The sequence below is a fragment of the Phaethon lepturus genome, unplaced genomic scaffold (genome assembly GCF_000687285.1).
Source record: "Phaethon lepturus isolate BGI_N335 unplaced genomic scaffold, ASM68728v1 scaffold43855, whole genome shotgun sequence".
Classification (NCBI taxonomy): Eukaryota; Metazoa; Chordata; class Aves; order Phaethontiformes; family Phaethontidae; genus Phaethon; species Phaethon lepturus.
In genome coordinates this window covers 2,439-22,464 of record NW_010543406.1, presented here as the reverse complement: position 1 = coordinate 22,464, position 20,026 = coordinate 2,439, and the positions used below count along the sequence as shown (strand labels likewise).

General features: G+C 43.2%; 1 protein-coding gene across 1 annotated transcript; it reads left to right on the top strand.

Annotated features, from left to right (window-relative positions):
* Positions 1-964: 964 nt before the first annotated feature.
* SAP130 (Sin3A-associated protein, 130kDa) lies at positions 965-18,579 on the top strand. The gene is made up of 18 exons (XM_010288345.1): positions 965-1,075; positions 1,677-1,835; positions 2,952-3,063; positions 4,580-4,704; positions 5,547-5,671; positions 6,262-6,412; positions 6,616-6,706; positions 6,982-7,086; positions 8,153-8,294; positions 8,561-8,682; positions 11,282-11,584; positions 12,572-12,749; positions 13,998-14,102; positions 14,849-15,210; positions 16,589-16,837; positions 17,131-17,256; positions 18,144-18,247; positions 18,487-18,579. Exons 1-18 carry the CDS (start codon positions 965-967, stop codon positions 18,577-18,579), a joined length of 2,763 nt encoding a protein of 920 aa, XP_010286647.1.
* The last annotated feature ends 1,447 nt before the right edge of the window (positions 18,580-20,026 follow it).

The window sequence follows — 20,026 nt, the reverse complement described above, 5'->3', positions numbered from 1 at the left end:
GTCCCAGGCGGTGTGCGGGGACAGGGTCGCACGGGGCACTGAGCGGGAGGCGCGGGGCGGCCCCGCCGGCGTGTGGCAATCAGCCCGAAAGCTGCCTCGGTCGCGAATGCGAAGAACGACGTGAAAATTAGTTTAGGTGCCGATTCCGGAACGGGCCGTCGGGGCAGAGTCGTTCCTTTGCTCCTTTCAGGCGCGTTTGCTCGGCAGGCTGCGCCCCACGGCTCGGCGTTTGCCTGTCGTTTGGGGGTGTGGGCTCCCTGTCGCTGACAATGGGGTGGGAGCCCCGAGTCTAGTTACTGCTGCCCTTGCCAAGATCGCAGGTTTCCAGCAGGCTGCCAGAGGTGACTGGGGAGGAGCAGCTGCATTTTCAGGAGGGTTTATACTTGGTTTTCAGCGTGATATTCAGGTACTTAATGCATTATATTAAGACTTTTTAATACTACCTGTTTGATGTGGCACTTCATGGCAGTTACTTAGGTAATTATGTATTTTTCCCTTGAAAGAAAAATTAGTCAATCTTTCTTTGAAGAAGGTGTTTGGAGGGACTTCTCAGGGGTGACCCCAGGTTGCCCAGCATTACAAGGCCCTTCAGTTCTGAAAGGGCTGAAGCAGTGACAGGGTTCCTAGAGGTTTCATCATAGAATCATTAAGGTTGGAAAAGACCTCTATAAGATCCTCAAGTCGCAACGGTCAGGCTGAAAAATTCTTTTATGTAGGCTGTTTCCTTTTACGTGTGGGTTTCTGACATCACACCTCTGACCTGCTGGGTGACCAAGGCAGACTTGTTAACCTTTTTTTACATTTTTCCTCAGAGTTCCTTTTTTCTTTTTTTTTGCTAGTGACTGATGAATCTAGTCGCGACTCAGAGGTTGCTCCTAGAGAGCACATTGGCCCTGGTGGCTCTATACAACCTCGAGAGGAAAAGCAGGAACCAGTGGTGGTTCGGCCATATCCACAGGTTCAGATGTTGACGCAGCACCACCCTGTCCAGTCTGGTGCCCCGGTGACAGTGACAGCACCACCAGCACATTTGACTCCAGCTGTGCCACTTTCCTTTTCAGATGGACTTATGAAGGTAACGAAGGGGTTCACCATTCATAGGGGGAAAAGTACAATCTATGTTACAAGTTAGTGTTGAGCAAAAGTAAATTACACCAAAAACTTGCCTGCTTTTGTTTCTTAAGGTTTCCTTGCATGCTTCTCCTGACTGCACGCTGCCTCGTGGGTTTAGCTGTTCCATATGATACACTAAGGACTTCAGTTGCACAGCATTATTTTTGAGGGGGGAGGGTTTTCTTTATCTCTTAAGAGTGATTTCGATCTGTTTCTGAAATCTTCCCTTTTCTCTGCAGGAGTGGATGAGAGTATCAAATTAACTGCTAACTCCCAGTGTCCATAGGGGAATACCATAGCCCTAACAGATTCTACTTGTGACTCAGTGTTGTATGTTAGAAGCTGCGTATTTCCAGTACAAAAAAAATGCCCTTTCTTTGTCCCAAATTGAAGTAGAATAGCTCTAAATGACAAATATCCTTCCTCTCCAAACACTTAACCATACGTATCCTTTCACAAAGCTCACTTTCTCTCCAGGCTTTGACCCCCCCAAAATGATTTCTGCTTCAACATTGAGCTCTCACTTGGAGTTGCCAACGTTTCCGTCTTTGTATTTCTTGTAGCCTCCCTTGAAGCCCACTATGCCCAGCCGGCCCATTGCTCCTGCTCCACCCTCAACTCTCTCGGCTCCAACAAAGGTTCCTGGGCAAGTTACTGTGACCATGGAAAGCAACATACCACAGGCTCCAACAATTCCTGTGGCAACAATCAGTGGGCAACAGGTCTGGGTTTTTTATGTTCTAGCTCGCTGCGTGGTCAAATCAATACTAATATTGGCACAACTGAGGTGGGCTCTTGTAGAGGAGGGATGGTAGAGAGAGCAGGCTTCCCCATTCAGTGGCCACTAGTTGTTGGATCAGTTCTGCTTGGAGCCCTAACCCTCAGTCTCAGTTATCACTAGCTCTTTAGAAAGCTGCTGATTTGTTCTTCTCATCCAGCTGACGTAGCACAGTGAGACTGCGATAGCAGAAACCTATCCAAAAGCTGTTGTGCAGCTGACTCTTTCCTTAAAAGCTCCTGCTGCTTCACTATCACTTGGAGACTTTCTAGCGCAGACAAACTGCTGGGATTCAACACTGCAGTGTTCTTTAGCTCTTCTGGGAGCAGATCAGAAGAAACTGGTGAACAGTTCATGGTTTTGCAGTGTATTCTTAGTAAACAACTAGTGACAAAATTTGGAGGGGAGTCGGTGTAAGTAATGCTTTAGATTTTTTTTTTCCCTTGAACTTTGGCTGCAGAGCCACTCCTTGTGATTGTGACTAGTTTGTCAGCACGCTCATCACTAAACCTCTGAAGTCTCAGGATGAAGTGCCTTTAGGTTGATTTGAGTTAGGCTGGCTAAGGATATGCAGCAGTTTCAGTGGATTTTTATCTTCATTAATATCCTTGGGAAGTCCAGCATTATTAGAAAATAGTATTAATTTGTTGCAGCATTTGCCAGGTTCCCACTATTCTCTTGACTTTACTGGACAGTTGGTATGAATCTGTGCCTTAAAAGTTGCTAATGGCAGAAGGGCCATCTTTCTGCTTGGTATGTGGGTGACTGCTGGCTGACTGTCACCCACATGCCAACCAGAAAAATAGATCAATGAAATAGAGAAATGTTTACATCTTCCACACACAATGTCAGCAGGTTCTGTAACTTTATCCTGTAGAAACATCTGCCTCTTTCTCCACTCAGTTTGTAATGCATGCAACCTTTGTACACCAAGTATTTATACAAAATGTCTTTTCTGTCTTTGGGATTTGCATGTGGTAGTACTGTTAGTGTGGCCATTAATTCTTGTCAACACAGCTCATCGTTTATTTTGGGTTTTGTTATTTGTTTAACTCTGCAGGGGCATCCTAGTAACTTGCATCATATCATGGCTACCAATGTGCAGATGTCTATCATCAGAAGTAGTGCTCCCGGGCCTCCACTACACATTGGAGCTTCTCACCTGCCCCGAGGTAAAGATCTAGCTGTGCTATCCCTGCCTTCTGTTCGCAGCCTCTCAGGAGTTGCCTTCATCTCTAAAAATTCTCCTCACTGCTAGCGCAGCTAATACTTCAGCTGTTAAAACTGCTAGCCTGAATAGGTGACTGCTGGCCTTCTAAGCATTATGTTGCCTTCAGCCATTTAGGGCAGGACTGTGTGACAGTGTTTAAAATGCTGGTAGATACCAGCGTGTCTGTTATTCTAGTTCTGTGCTGTTAAAACAGTGAATGCTTTCAAGAAAAAATATACATTGATATAGACTGATCTGTCCTACAAAATGTCATGTACGTTCTTGGTAGCAAGCGTTGTTCGCCCATGACAGTGGCACCTGAGCAGTTGTGGCACATATTTTTGTACCCGCCTGTCACAGGATCACTATATTACATTATTATATTATTGTGTGCATTTGGATTTACCCTTGAGTTAAATGCCAGCGCTAGCTACAGGCTCTTGTCTCCCAGAATTTTGGTTGCTACAGCTTACAAAAAAGGAGATCAGCCCCTTAAAAGAAGCCCTGTGCTCAGTACAGTCTGTCTGATTTTGAAAGTAAAATTGCAGTCAGAAAAGCTTATGGGTTGCATTTCTAGTTCAACTTTAAACTGATTTGAATTCAAAGTACCGTTTATATTTTGATTTATTTTCATATTTGATGTTATGTGATCACTCAAGAAAAATAAATTGGCACAAGCAGAGACCCAATCTTCTTTTATTAGAGTAGGTGGAAGGACTGTGCAGCTTTGTAGCTGAAGTAAAATGGAGTTTTGTTCACTTGATTCTTGTGGGACAGCTGCCACAAACTTTGTATTGTCACTTAATGCATGTTTTTGTGGGTTTTTTTCATCCTCCTTTTATTCTCTCAGCTTGAATATTACTTTCTGAGGTAATAATTTTAATTTCAATTAGGGACATCTACAGAAGCTATGCAGTCTAGTCCATCAAATGATTTCAAGGCTATTTGCCTTTGACAGCAATTTCTTTTGATTAGGCAACAGCCAATGGTAGACAAATTAACCAAAGTCTTATGTTGTTGTAGTTTTAAAAGTTGGCTGGGTTTCTTGTTTTGTTTTTCTTCTATTGCATGTGTATTTTTCTTCGGAACTTCATCAGGTGCAGGGAGATTACTGTTAGTATTGGGTGACCTGTTTACGCATTAGTCTAGTAACCAGACAGTTTGAATTATTTGTACTGACTTCCAGAGCTTGGAATGGAAAAAGATTGGATTTGCAATGTCAGGTTATTATAGGGGAATAAGAAGTATTGAAAAAGCCAATTCATTTCAAATAATGCCTACCCTTCCCCCTCATACTTTGTGAACCTTACATATATTTGTTGCAAACCTTACTTTTAAACCAATGTCACCTGAACTGACATACATATGCTATACATTCAAACTGAAATACATACCAGCTAACATGACAGTCTGCCGCTGCGGTCGTAATGGAGCCATTTGGGCGCACGGTATTTTAACACGCTTGATTTGTTTCCCAGGTGCAGCAGCTGCTGCAGTGATGTCCAGTTCTAAAGTAACTACAGTCCTGAGACCAGCTTCACAGTTGCCAAATGCAGCTACAGCTCAGCCAGCAGTTCAGCACATCATTCATCAGCCAATCCAGGCAGGTAGCAGCCAGGCAGCTCTGCAGAACACTGACCACTGGCTCCAAATTTTTCCTGGCGCTTGCTTGTAATATATAACCCGTAATTGCCTATTTACTGGGCTGAGGCTACTGTTGGCTCTCTTCCAGTTCTGTTTCTCGGGTACCAATTTCTAATAGCAAGTAGTGAAATAGTTGCATTAGTCCTGTGCTTTTATTTCCTTTGTAGTCTTGCTGCCAGAAATTGGGGTTTTAACTGTCTGCAAAATGCTTAGAAATTGGGAAGAGGATTTAGTTCAGATGCACCAAACTTTTCAAACTTGAGTGTGATATGCTTGTGTTGATTTATTCTTAAATATATGTATTGATGTAGAATTAAAATAATCTCTTTTTTATGTGCTTCTGTGTATCTCAGCTTATATACACATATAAGGAGAAGATTGTAGGTACCATCTCCCTGCAACAGTGTTCAATATTCGGATAAAGGGTTAAACATCTTTACGTTGTGCTTTCAGTTAGGATCCCGACATAATTACCTTTGACTTCCTGTATATACTTGGATCAGGGTTTCTTTTCATTCTGAAGGGAACTTATGTTTGGGTTTGGGGTTTTTTTTCCCTAAAGACCTTCAAGGGATCTGGTCTTGTTAACGTTGTTGGTTACTGATTCCTGTGATGTACATGCTTTGAAAACCAGGACAGATCTGCTTAGGAGCTTGCAGATCAATTCAGAAAGACTAGAAATGTCTTAGAATGCCAAAACTTCACGATAAATTGTAGGAAAACCAGTTACCAAGTAATTCCTAGTTATTTGCTAAACAGCAGAATTTCTGAATGTGTCTCTCTTTGACTTGTTTTTTATAGTCTCGTCCTCCTGTGACAACTTCAAGCACTATTCCTCCTGCTGTGGTGGCGACTGTCTCAGCCACAAGAGCACAGTCCCCTGTTATAACTACAACAGCAGCACACGCTACGGAATCAACCCTCAGGTAAGGACACTTAGAAATCTACAGTGCTCTGACTTTACGGAGGCTGCAGGAAGGGGAAACGTATGTGTTAATCATCCAGAGCTGGTAATCCTCTAGATGTGGGATAATGTAATACAAAAATAGTAATGGTTGCACAGTGCAAATGCTTACAGTTCTGTGAATTAAAATTACTATAAACGTGAACTGTTGCTCTGTGTTCTGAGAAGGAAAGAGCTTAATGAATCAGTTACGTCCTGCTTCCTGGAGAACAGAGTTTCTGTTGTAGGAACTTGTGGCTAATTCAGCCCATCTTTCTTTATGAAGACGCAGTGGAAAAAATGACACGTGAATGTTGAAAAGCATCCCTGACAGAAAATCTTTTTTATGAACTAATAGGAGTTACTGATAAGCCTGCCCTCCTAGTTGGGTGCGTAGGGCAGATGGGGACAGCACAGTGTAGTTAAAATTTCTTATGCTGCTTTACCATGTACTTGATAGCAGTGCTGTCCTCGCAGAGGAGGAGACCAAGGCCTGATGTGTGTCCCTGCATTTTATCTTCCAGATTTAGTGTCCACATGGTTATCCTCATGATTATTTTTCTTTCTCTCCAGTCGACCCACCCTGTCTATCCAGCAGCACCCGCCTTCTGCAGCTATTAGTATTCAGCGGCCTGCACAGCCGAGGGATACAGCTACTCGGATTACACTACCGTCTCACCCAGCTATAGGAACACAGAAGCCACAGCTCCACACCATGGCTCAGGTAAACTGCAAGAAGAAAAGGAACCCTCTTGCTGCTTCTAGACATCTTTCTCCTTTATATATCTTGAGGGCTAAGATTAAATTTGGGAAAAGAGTTTGTATTAGGTTAGAAATGTATGTTCTTTGCAGTCAATGCAGCATGATTCTGTCCTAAGTAAATATTTAAAAGGTACTGATACTTAAGATTTTATTTTCTTTTTGTAGAAAACCATTTTCAGTACTGGTACTCCAGTGGCAGCAGCAACAGTGGCACCTATTTTGGCAACGAATACCATTGCTTCAGCAACCACAGCTGGTGAGTATTCATAATGCTGTTGTGGAAGAGTTGCGGGGTGTGGTTTTTGTTGTCTTTCCTTCTTGGAGATGGAACCTAATTACTTTTGAGGAACTCTTTATTTATGCTAAAGACTGCATTTGGAAGTGCATGAGCAAACTTCAGGAGAGGATTGTTGGGTTCCTTGGCAGGGGTTGGTGTCTAGGTTGGAGGTTTTGCCCTCTTTATTTGGATATAGATATACCGGTGTGATAGGGCTCCGTAGAAAGATCTTGTATGTTTGGTTTTTTCTTTAGGTTCTGTGTCTCACACCCAAGCACCTACCAGCACCATTGTCACCATGACAATGCCCTCCCATTCTTCTCATGCTACAGCTGTGACAACCTCAAACATCCCAGTTGGTGAGTGATTTCAGTTTTAGGAAGAATGTGTAACTGATGCTTTGATTTTTCTGTTTGTGCTAGCAGTGTTTATGCATATTAGCAAATTAAGGAGGGGAAGAAAATCAGTTCAAGTTGGGAGAAGCCAATTAACAGGTCTACTGTGGCATAGCTTTTTTAATACCAGGAAGAAATAGATGTTCTAGGAGGAGTAAGTAATAAAACGGCTCACTAACTTACTCATTTGAATTTTTAGATGAACTTGGGCCTTTTGGCATATGGTGCAGCTTCTGAAGTACACTAGAAGTTGCAACTGTTTGGTGCTAGAATATGGCTTTTGTAGTTTGTTTTGTAAGTTCCCTCCTGTGCTTCTTGAGGTGTTAGGTGTAACCTGGTCGAGTTTGATTAGTGTGTTCATTTGGAGGTAGAACACTAAGGTCTAAAGGTGGGAACTTTGCCTGGATGCAGAATCTGCCTGAGATGTTTCCTACAGAACTGCATAAATTCCCTTTGGTTCATCTGTTTTCCCACTGACCACCTTCTTATTCTTTAGAAATCCTGTAATATCTTTCCCTGCTGTAAATTTCCAAGGGGTGAGGGTATATATCCATACAGTGATTTCTATAAAACTTTCATAGGTGTTTTCTTTCTTTTCTTAGCCTCCGTCTGTGTACACTTGTCTGTTTTGATCTTGTTTCCCTTGGTCTCTGTCAAGTTCTGTTTTGAAAACTTGGATGAGGAATTGCCTGACAGCATAAAAGCTTGGGCTGATCCTAAAAAAAAAAAAAAAAAATTTGAGCACTGGAGTAACTTACTCTGTTAGCAAGTATAATTTGTGTCTGCGCTTACAATATCAATCTGTTCTGGTACAAATTGATGAAAAATGCTTTGTTTCCCCTGCTCTTTCTTCCTGTTGAGGTAACCTGTCATCACTCTGGATAGGAAGTCATCTGAGGGTGGGGTTTTTTGGGTTGAGGGGGAAGAAAGTAGCATTGGGGTTTTTGCCAGGAGAATTAATCTTGCCTTTGCAGTGTCTACCAACTTTTCCTTTGACTGTTTAACTGATTACAGGTTTGTCTTTATGCAGCTAAAGTGGTTCCTCAGCAAATCACGCACACTTCTCCCCGGATCCAGTCTGATTACACAGCAGAGAGGAGTAATCTCATACCACTCTCTAGTCACCGGGCATCCCCAAACCCAGTAGCAATGGAAACCAGAAATGACAACAGGTGGGGAAATAACAGCTCTGTGGATGAGAGTGTGTGTGAGCAGGTTTTGAGTGCCTTGCTGCTTTTCTAGGTTCTGCTATGCTGGAAATAATGGGTTTTAAAAAAACAGGAAGGAGGGGATTTGGTAGTTTTGAATTAGATAGTTGAGATACTCATTAGCTTACGACCGTTAAGATTACAAAACTGAGGGTGTGGCCCAAAGGCAGGGGTTGAAGATGAACTGTTGAAATGGTGTGTATAATACTTGCTCTCTTTAATGCCTGTAGGCAGTCGGTGCCTGTCCAGTTCCAGTATTTCTTACCAACATACCCGCCCTCTGCCTATCCTTTGACTGCGCACACCTATACCCCCATCACCAGCTCAGTGTCCACCATTCGCCAATATCCAGGTAAGACAAGCTCTGGGACAAGCCGACCTTGCCGCTGTGTTCAGTTGTTAGCTTATGTATGAGCTTTAGTGGTGGGAGAAGTTGAGAGGCTTTTGTACTCGTTTCTGACAATGTCACAAAAAGTCTTTGATGACTTGTTGGCTGAGGGGAAAACTCATGGGCAAGGGCTACTGAACTACTCCAGAGGTACTAAACACAGCTAGTAACAGTTTTCACAGGAGTCTCACATTCGATATTTGAGAGTTTGCATCTCTAGAAGTAAAAGTTTTTGATTCTACAAGTCAAAAGACTTTAGCTACTCCAAACCAAACCAGCTCCTTGATGCCTCTTTACTCCCTGTTGTTCTGACAAGCCCATTTTAATCTCTTTCCACATGAGTGTACAGTTTGAGAGAGAAACCGAAATCAAAAATGGAGGAAGTAAGTGGTGTTGCACACTCCTGTGTTAGTGTTCTAACATGTTTGAGCTGTTGCAGTAACTTACAGAAGTCAAAAATGATGTTTAATGTGGGCCCATGTAGTCAACCCAAACTTGTTCTCTGTGACAAAATTTGGAGTGCTTTTACCTTACTGAGTGCTTCAGGACTGTCCTCTACAACACGGTGATCTCCACAGTCCAAACCCTAGGAATTTGGGTTTTCATGGAATATCTCTGTCTGCTGGCAGCATGTTACCATTGAGCAGCGCAGAGGGAATTTGGAAGGACTTGGAGGTAGCAAAGCCCATTTGCTATGGGGACAGGGATATGCACAGGGGATTGAGTTACTGGGACCTGTTTCTTTCTGTCATTGAAATTCCAGTGAAAACTTGCAAGTCCTGACTATGAGTCATGTCAGGATTTGAGGTGGGCCTCAGGATGATTAAATGATTCTGAAAAGGGGCAGGTGAGGGTTTTCTGTACCTTCCTGCACTTTGGCTGAAGGTTTTAAAGGAGAATGCACAGGTGAGTAGTGGTAGTTGGTGTTGGCAGCTGTGGTTGAGGAGCAGTTACTGAGCCCCTGATAGGACATGATTACAGACGGTCAGGAGTTTCAGTTTTGGTAGCATATTGGGATGACGGTAGGATAACGCTAATTTTTAAAAAAGCAGATATATTTTTTTAGCAGGACCTCATTGGCAGAGACATTTTGCTTGTTAAATTGATTTGAAGCGTCAGTTGACGGTACTGGCAGTTCTGAAGTTATGGCAGTAACTGATGACAACTCAAAGCAGGGAGATTCAAGGTATGAGGAGGGATGTGCATCTGTACTGAGCACAGACAGTGAGGGCTTAGATAAAAGTGCAGAGGAGACTTTTTAAAAGATCACTGAGATAAGGAGTGTTAATACAGAATTTTGAGGAAGAATGTTGTCTCTGGCTTTCCAAATGCTGGTTTTGTTTATACAGTCTCCCAAAAGGATTTTGTTGGATAGGAAGTTCTGCAACAAGTGCTTCACGTAAGGTGTTCCACTAAGAGAATCAATGTGCCATACTTTATATAGAAGCCATTTTCAGGGACCTGGTGCCAGACTTCAGGTTTTTGACAGCTGTTTATTTAGAGTGTCTTGTCAGTACAGGAACTTCATCAAAATCCTGTGACAATGACAAAAACGGCTTGTTCTGTGATGAGAGGGCTCTCCATTGTTAGCAAGCAAGTCTACTGTTGGCAAGTTCACACTTGCAGTCTGTGTATGGCTGCAGAAATCATGGTACTGTTCTGTAAAGACTGGAAATCTGGAGATCCAGGAACTGCAGGCAGTCTAACTGCATTGTTAAATGCTGCCTGGGGGAAGTGTAATACACCGTACAGTAGATCTGGAAAGATGGAATCATAGTTGTTTAGAGCTGTAAATTCGAATAAATGAATTGAACTTTTTAGAACGGGTGCTTCATTGGGAACATTGTTCTGTCACAAAAAGATCTTGTGTTCATTTAAGCTGTGGGATGCAGCCTATAATTGCGAGCCCCGTTCTGAGTCAGATATGATTGTACTCAACTTCAGAACAGTTTGTCCACTTGTGCTGAGGAAAACTTATGTGGCTGGGGAAAGGGGATAAGGAAGTAAGCCCTGTTTTAAGGTACTTACACTTAAGTCTCTGCTTTCTCTGCTTGCTTTTGTACAGTCAAAGGTTTGGAGTTTTTTAGCTGATGTAATGATAAGCTCTGTGGAAAGACGGTCTTTTGAAAAGAAATTGCTTAGACTTCTGATTTTTTTTTTTTTACTTATTTTTTTAAGTAGGGAAAATGGCAAGTGTTGGTACTTCCAAGCTTTGTAAAATAAGATAGTGAGCAAAAACAGTGCCCAGATTTCTAAGACTGGAAGCTGAGTACAGAAATGTAATTTGAGTTGTAGCTTTAAAAATAGAATTAAACTTGATCTTTTCTCTCTTGTTGCGATTTGAAATAGAAAATGGCATGGAAGTAAACAGTAATGTCTCATTTTTCTGGCAGACAATCTGGCCTCCCCACTCTTAAATTTACTACTGCTCCAAGCAGGCTGGAAAATTAGTTTTTCAAAGCAAGATAGTCTTTGAAAGTAAATATTTGAGTGAGAGGTGCTAGGGGGAACCGAGGCGGCCCACTGGCTAGGCGTGACGAGGTGTCTGTGTTGCTGCTCCCAGTTTCAGCCCAGGCGCCCAACTCGGCCATCACGGCTCAGACCGGCGTCGGAGTGGCCTCCACTGTCCACCTCAATCCCATGCAGCTGATGACTGTAGATGCGTCTCATGCCCGTCACATCCAGGGCATCCAGCCGGCACCCATCAGCGCGCAGGGGATCCAGCCAGCACCAATCAGCGCCCAGGGCATTCAGCCAGCACCAATTGGGACGCAAGGACTCCACCCTGCTGCACCAATTGGCACGCAGGGGCTGCAGCCAGCACCAATCAGTGCTCAGCAGCCACAAGCTGACACCAAGACCTCAGGTAAGAGCAACCAGCAAAGGCCATGCTTTGGGCCTAGTCAGAGCAACTGAACTTCTGTCCTGCAAATTTGGCTTAATTTTTTTTCTTTTACTCTGATTAATGGTCTTGTCTCTGTGGTCCAGTAGTGCGCACTAAATACATTCATCTGCATATTCTCCCAGCAAATATTTTTTTACCTATTTCTTAATTTATTTTTTTAAGCATACTGGGTGGAGTGTCAGAGTAGCCTTGAATGGGTTACTTCAGTGGAAAAGACGGGTAGTGCCTGAGCTTAAACAAGTCTCTTCAGTAAGACCTTGTGGGAAAAGCCATTTAAAAGTAAATGGTGTTCTCCAAACTACACATTAGATCACAGTAGCAATTAAAATACAGCCAGGTACCTTCAGCAGTTGGTGACCTGATCTTGGACTGCGATAGAAACCGTCTTTCATTAAAATGATTGGTCTGATGAAACCCCAACAACTTACTGAAGAAATGGGATATGGCAACCAAGAGAACATGTTGTTGCAAAGCTGGCAGACATACTGCATGGTGACTTCATGACAGTCTGAATGCTCTGCATCTGTTAATTGGCCAAACAGGCTTTGGCAGAAGGTCAGAACATAAACACAGCTGATGGTGCCTACTTAAAAGTGGCATGTATTGCCACGTAGACTCTACCAGGAGTGTTACTCTGACCCAGCTGTGTTGGCAATCTCTCTAGCGATTTCTGCATTTTCCATTTCTTCTGGAAAAGATCATTTCCCCAGCAGCAGTTGTTAGGCAGAGGGTTGTTTCCATCTTCCCTGCAGAAGGTTCAGATTGCTTGTAGAAAAGGTATTACTTACAGAACAGTCTGAAAGCAGTGCAGTTAAAGATGGAAGGAGTCAAGGGAGCACAGATGACATGTGCTCCACAAACACCTGCTTTGTCATCAAATTTCCTTAAGTAACTGCTGTTTTTTCCTCTCTGTTCTCTCGCTGCTGTGTCAATGGCCATCCTTCCCAGCAGTAGTCTTGGCAGATGGAGCCACCATTGTAGCCAATCCTATTAGCAACACATTCAACACTGCTTCTGCAGCAACTACAGTTGTGCAAACCCACAGCCAGAGTGCCAGTGCCAGTGCACCAGCCCAGGGCTCATCCCCACGCCCCAGCATCCTACGGAAGAAACCAACCACAGATGGGTGAGTAGAATTGGAGATGATGTGAATGACACTTCTGTGCAATCTAGCCCGGCTATATGGAGTCATTTCAGTGGAGAGAAGAAAAGTTCTAGCAGATTATTCAGTCAGCACTAGCTGTGAGTAATCTGCTGATCTGAGAAGCACACTTCTTTTCCTCCCCCGGGGTAGGATATAGTTTCCTCTTGCTGTCAGTAATAAAATGAGAAGGACAGTTTGTCTCCCAGCTCTTGAAAGTGACCTTCTGAGGGAAAGTGGATTTGAGGTGTTCTTGTGTAGCGTAATAGAAGCAAAGAGTTCATAATCTACTAAAATTAGAATTCCGTGCTTTGTCTTCAGTGCTTTTCTTGGAAGAATATGTGTATGAATAGAAAGGATAGGATTAGTACCCTGCTGTGAAATGTGATTAGGAAAAGGGAGGGAGTAACTTAAACTCTTAAAATATTTTGTGTTGCCTATCTCAGTTTCAGTGCCTGAATAAAGAGGCAAGAGACAGCTTTAGAGTTAAGAATGTGTTTCCTCCCAACTAACAACTGAAAATGTTTGGAACTCATGTGTCCTATGAGACTAAAATTACTTTTTTGTGTGTGGAAACCTTTTTTAAGGCAGAGAAGCGGTAAAACTGAAACAGAAATGAAAGAAGCAGAAGTAGATCACTAAAGAATGTTTCCATTTGAGAGGTTGATTATTTTGGACAACAGTTTGATTTCCAGCCCCATAGGAGGCTCCAAAATACTTTTCTGTATTCAGCTCTGTGCTGCCTAATACCCATGTTCAGGCCCTGAGGTCTTGGAGTCAGGCTTTTACCCAGTCTAGTCCAACTAAACAAAGCAGATGCCTGTCTGAGCACTGTTTAGTTCCAGATGATTTGCTCAGTCTTGAACTAGCAGCGGAGGACAGTGGCATGGCCAGACCTCCCCTTGCCCACTGTTGGAGCCTGGCACTCTCAGTAAGATGCTCTGACTGGCAGGGTGAAAGCAAAGCTGGCATTCTTGGAGAAGCCTTAAATAGGGGTGAGACTAGGCCAGAGCAACTAATGTTTTATCTTTAAAGAAAATAAAACTTAACATCCAATTTGAAAAGTAAAACGAGACTCTTTCTGCAGCGAATCAGTTACACTGAGGAGAGTGCTGTGATGCAGCTGTAGCTCCTGTCCTGGTTTGGGCAAAAGAGGGTTGATTTCTTTCCTCTCAATGACATTTGTCTTTGCATCAGAGAGGTTGGTATCTTAGATCTGTCTGTCTCTTACAGGCTGGCAGTCCGGAAAAGCTTAATTCCACCTCAGCCCCCTGAAGTAGCTAGCACGCGTGTCGAGAGTACTATGCGAAGCACATCTGGATCACCAAGGCCTGCTGGGTAAGACTTGAGGGAACAACCAACTGCATCGTAATAATTCATTATATTTGTTTGATTTGTATTCTTTGGCCATTGGAATGTTTTTCCTTTCTCTTGGGAAGCTTAGGCTATTTTGAATTTGTCAGTGTGACAACTTTGAACAGACTTGACTAGTTCTGCTGTTGTGAAGTTGAAGCAGTAGCCTATTGAAATATGTCAGTATGAGCTATCGTCAGAAACAAACAAAAAATATTGTACAGGATAGGCCTCAACTTTTTTTTATAATACTTGGAAATTAATGCTGAAGAAAGGTAAATGGAGCTTCTACCCTACTTCAGTTGAGTTCAGTGGCTTTACAATATATTGTTTTAGAACTATTGCCCACAGTGGGAGCTCTTGCAAATGGGGCGGAGGGGGCAGTACAGCTTTGGGTAAAAATTCCTCTTGTCTGCAGTGTGAAACTGTCTTGCTCCTTTTACAAGTATTTTGAAGCTACCTGGAATTAGTCTTGAGGTTTGCTTGTTACAGTGAGTGGAAGAAAATAGCATCTATAATAAATAGTAAGGATTAGAAAGGGAGTGGAGGAAGAGATGTAATTGAGATGGCACCTTCTCTTGTTGTTAAACACATTGCTGAGCCAGGTATTACTTGTGGGTGCAGGAAAAACTGGATAGTCTGAATCCAGCTCGGCTTACTCACTTTGTGCTGGGTGGTCATAACTGAGATGCAATTAACTTCAGTTTGTTTTGCTTTTTTTTATGTTACAGTGCCAAGCCAAAACCCGAAATTCATGTGTCCATGGCCGCTCCGGTCACTGTGTCTATGGAGGCAGTGTCTAACCAAGGCAGCGAGCAGCCCACCATTGCAGTCCCCCCTACCTCCCAGCAGCCCCCTTCTGCCATTCCAACAATCATCGCAGCAGCCAGTCCCACTTCGCAGCCTGCAGCAGCTCTCTCCACCATTCCAGGAGCTGTCCCGGCGGCTCCACCAACTTCTACCACGATTGTGGCAGCACCCGCTCCTCCATCAACCATGAGTGGTGCCCTGTCAGCAGTGCTGGGTCCTGCGGTACCAGAGATAAAAATCAAAGAGGAAGTGGAACCTATGGACATAATGCGACCAGTATCCGGTGGGTGGTTGTTAATCATCAGGTTGCTTCTCTTGTTGTTGAGTCAGGGGAGAAATTAGGATTTCAACTCATCCATCCTGAAAATGAAACTGCATCTCATTCATGGCAGCACAGAACAGCAGTCAAAGGGTTCCCGTATGCCTTGTTACTCATGAAGTTTTTCTTTGCCTTCTTCCTAACCTCCTATGAAATCACGTGTTATTTGGGCTGCTTTGTTCACATTAAGATGATCCAACTCCAAAGAGTCGGAGAGAATTCCTTGCTTGAAACGCACACATTCAGCAACAGTACCTGTATGTTATGGATCAGTTCAGTTAATTTTAGTTTTCTCACAAATCCTACTGTTCAGGTCTGAGGGCCTTTCCTGTATGTGAAGAATTAGTGACCAGAGTAGGAATTCATAGGGCCCTACTGTGATTTGTGGATATTTTTCTCTAGAACTTTTAAAAATATTATTTACATTGCCTTATCCAGCTGGCCATAGTTGCTATTGGATGGTATGATCAGTAAAGTTCAGATCCTTATGAATCTCAGGTCAGGCACTATACAGTGGCAAAATGATACGAATGCCTCCCACATTCATGTATCAGAGTATTAGAGTTCTGGTTTAGTTGTTGGTTTTATCTCTCCTTAAAGCTGTATGTTGTCCTCTGATGGAAGAAGCTGCTTGCTACCGATGCCCTGGAGCACAGGCAGATAGCACTAAGCTCTTCAGAGTTCTTTTGTCTCTTACTGGTAATTGTGGGTATGCCAATTGTCAAGAGATCCCATCCCAAAAATTTTCTGCTGCGGCATTAGTCATGGCTGATGGAGCTTCTCCCTCTGAAGCCACTCCACTGCCCGCCTTCAGCGGTGTGTTGATTGGTGCGGTAACCTACTGATAGGTGCTGCTGACTTGGCAGTACAAGTGGGCTCTTGCATGGAAAGTAGCGCAGTCCCAATTGGATTGCGTATGACTCTCCACTTACATTACAAGAGGAAAGGGACTTGTTTGCGCTTGACTGTGATCCATGCTGGTGTTCATACAAAGATACCTTTTCTACAGTAACACAAGGCAGATGTTAGCATGGATTTCTTTTTGTAGCGTTAAACTAACATCATCTTCAAATATGAGGGAACTGAGGGACAATTGTCTCTGCTCTCATTCTTTATGCTTTTCTACATGAGACACTAAGGATCTTAGCGTATAGGCTTGTCCTAGCAATTGCTGCTGGCTTAATATCTGGCCTTCTAGACATATGGAGCTGAAGTGCACATACACTTCACGCTCCTCACAATGTGCTGAAACTGGAACGACTGTTGGAGGTAGTGTTCAAACGATGCCAGTGTGTTACCTTCACACTGCTGATGGTTTGGATTCTTTTCCTCTTCCTCTCAGCAGTCCCTCCTTTGACTACAAGTACTGTGTCTCCGTCTTTGGCATTGCTGGCCAACAACCTTTCAATGCCTCCAAGTGATTTGCCACCTGGTGCCTCCCCAAGGAAGAAACCCCGTAAGCAGCAGCATGTCATCTCCACAGAGGAAGGGGACATGATGGAAACAAACAGCACTGATGATGAGAAATCCACTGCCAAAAGTTTGCTGGTGAAGGCAGAGAAGCGCAAGTCTCCTCCAAAGGAGTATATCGGTAATGCCATCTCTAATGTCTTTTCTCCTATTCAAGTGTCTGTATTTTCTCTTCCATCTGTTTCTCAGAAAAGATGCTCTGTCATTCTCCCGCTTCCTAAATATAAATAATACAGAATGCCAGTATCAGTTCCTCAGCACTTTCTGTATAGTGATGTTCAGGGAAAATGACCTTTCTCAATGCATAGAGCATAATTTTGCATGATGCTGGATCTTCTGCTGGAGTTACTGTGTCATGCTGGTCTCCTACTCTCGCCTACTTAATAATACAGTTCTCCCTGCATCCTTTTCTAGATGAGGAAGGTGTAAGATACGTCCCTGTGCGTCCAAGGCCGCCTATCACATTGCTCCGTCACTATCGCAATCCTTGGAAAGCCGCTTACCACCACTTTCAGAGATACAGTGATGTCCGGGTAAAAGGTCAGTCTGCTGCTTGTAGTTTGAGAGTTTCATTCACCTGGGATGAACCACTCCAGCGCACATCTTCAGGGTGTCTTAGGAGCATTCTCAGCTAGCTGGTGTTGATAAGCAATCCCACAAAAAGGTTTTGATTGCGATTTGGAAAGCAAGGGTTGATGAAGTGAGCTAATGACTTTCATTAGCTAGATGTTGCCTAAATCTCTTCTGCTTTCAAGATGGAGGAGAAAAGAAGGGAAGGACATTACGTAGAGTTAGCTGTCATTTTGCAAAAGAAAAAAATCATATTGAGAAATGTGTTTACAGTCATAGAAACTTCCTAAAGAAAGTAATCCTTATAGAAGTGACATGCTATGGTGATATGCTACAGTTTAATTTTCTGATTTTCTTACTAGCTAACAAACTTGCCACTTTAATCAAAAACATCCTAGCTTTAGTATAACTAGAAGATTTTTTTCTAATACGAAGAAAATAGAGATAGGATGCTGGTTTTTAGGCTTTTTAGCTCATATCTTAGAATTTTTAAGCAGATTGGGGTTTTGTAGCTAAATACATCAAGGAGGGAGTAGATATGTATTTTAGTGGTAAAGGATGGACCCTCTGCTTTTTCATGCCATGTGTTTGAAAAGCTGAGCACTACATTCTTTAAATGGGGAAAAATGGGATATAATAGAATTTTTCTGGAAATACAGATAACCTGTTAATAAGCGAGAGGAGCTGTCAGATACATGGCAGATGGGCAGCTGTTCACCCCTGAATCAAAGCGTTGCTCATTCTCATTTATTAAGATGTACGGAGAGCAGGATTCAGGTTAATGTTTTTGTTGGAGAAGAGACACCTGGTGAGCTCCTGAAATTTGAGTAACACTTCTTTGCATTTCCCGGTGACAGAAGAGAAGAAGGCTATGCTACAGGAGATTGCCAATCAGAAGGGTGTATCCTGTCGTGCACAAGGGTGGAAGGTCCATCTTTGCGCAGCACAGCTACTACAGCTGGTAGGTGAACAGGGCTTGCCGGCTTCCTATGACGTGGGGGAACACATGTGTAAGACAGGAGGATATTTTTACAAACTCAGTACGTGGTCATCTGACATTGGGATACCATAAAGAAGCTGGTGTGTAGTGCCCAAAGGGAGTGGGACCTGCTTTCCCCTTTCTCAGGAATGTGGCTTAAGTGGCTTGGAAACTTAGTGTTGGTTTTGATCCAGACATAAGAGCTGATGTATTTTGTACAGATGATCAAAATTGGCAACTCCCTCCTGCTGATGCACAGGTCTGAAGAAGCGTCTGTTTGGGATGGTGCGGCTGATCTGAGGAGGCAGCACTGATCCACATTCCTGGATGCTTCTGTTTCAGGTTGGGGGTGAGGTAGGTGCTCTGCATTCTAGCACCAAACTCCCCAAAACCTCTGCATTCCTGGAATAGTATTGTGAGAAATAGGGGAAACAGTTCTGGTTAGGATCCACATTTGTTCAGAAGTGGAGCAATCCTGTAAATAGGTTGTTAGGAAGAATGATAGTGCCACACTCTACGTCAGAGGCTCCATCTTCTGAATTACTAACATGAGCAGCTGAGAGGGGAACAGATTATCATCTTCTCTGTGTAGCTTTCTTAATGTGGGCAAATGTTTGGCTGGCCTAGCAGTGAACCTTCTCATGGAGTGCTAATGTCTTTTAGACGAACCTGGAGCATGATGTGTATGAGAGACTGACTGCCCTGCAGGAGGGACTCATTCCCAAGAAAAAGGCAGCAACTGATGACGACCTACATCGAATCAATGAACTGATACAGGTGGGTTCCTGTGGCCTCTCTACCCAGCAGAACTGCTTTACCCTTAATTACAAAATACTCTACTGTGGTTAGCAAGACCTAAAGCTAGCTTTAAAAAAAAAAAAAAAAAAAATCACAGAAGTACACTGCCTGTGATTGCAGAGTCATCAGTTACAAATGGTATTAGGAAAAGGTACAGGGGTTGCTTAGACTAGACAGTCTGCTGTTAATGATGAGTCTTTCATTTCAGGGGAATATGCAGAGGTGTAAACTTGTGATGGATCAAATCAATGAGGCTCGAGACTCCATGCTAAAGGTCTTGGATCACAAGGATCGTGTTTTGAAGCTTCTAAACAAGAACGGAACTGTCAAGAAAGTATCCAAGTTAAAGCGAAAGGAGAAGGTCTAAAGCCACAATAGTGACTCTGGAAATGGAGAACGTGTACAGAATTGCGTTGAACATTTTTGTAGTTTGAGTTTATTTTTAAGCAGAGCATCTGAATAAAATGGATGAGTTTAGGGAACAGATGGCAACAGATGGACATGTGAAGCCTGGTGACCTGAAGGGATTGTCACTGATCTGTCATAATGAACAAAGATTTCTCTCAGGCTCATCCCTTTTCAAAGTCTCTCCAGTCCCATTTGTTTAACCCTCCTGATGTGTCAGTGCCTACTAGTTGGAACTAGTGATGCAATGTGTGGTGGACAGTGCTCTCCTGTTCTGCAGTGTAGGGGTAAATGTACACAAGGTGTGTATACACCTATAACACAGGAGAAGATTCTGCAGGCAACAACCAGGAGGCTGACATACAGGTATCGACCCAGGCAGCAGCTATGCTGCAAAGCATTGAAAATGACACCACTTTCAGTTACCCCATTCAGTTCTTGTTCTTCTGACCTTCCAGTGTCTGAAGTAGCCTTCTTAAACCAGTGCCACTGCACTAGGAGATCTGCCACATTCAGAATCTCCAATGGCTCAGAAGTCCTAGCTGTCAAGTTTAAAAA

Coding starts and splice junctions, on each gene's coding strand:
- SAP130 (XM_010288345.1), top strand. CDS start 965: ATGTTGACGCAGCACCACCCTGTCCAGTCTGGTGCCCCGGTGACAGTG. Junction 3,064..4,579: donor AGCTTCTCACCTGCCCCGAG/GTAAAGATCTAG, acceptor TTTGTTTCCCAG/GTGCAGCAGCTGCTGCAGTG. Junction 12,750..13,997: donor AAGAAACCAACCACAGATGG/GTGAGTAGAATT, acceptor TGTCTCTTACAG/GCTGGCAGTCCGGAAAAGCT.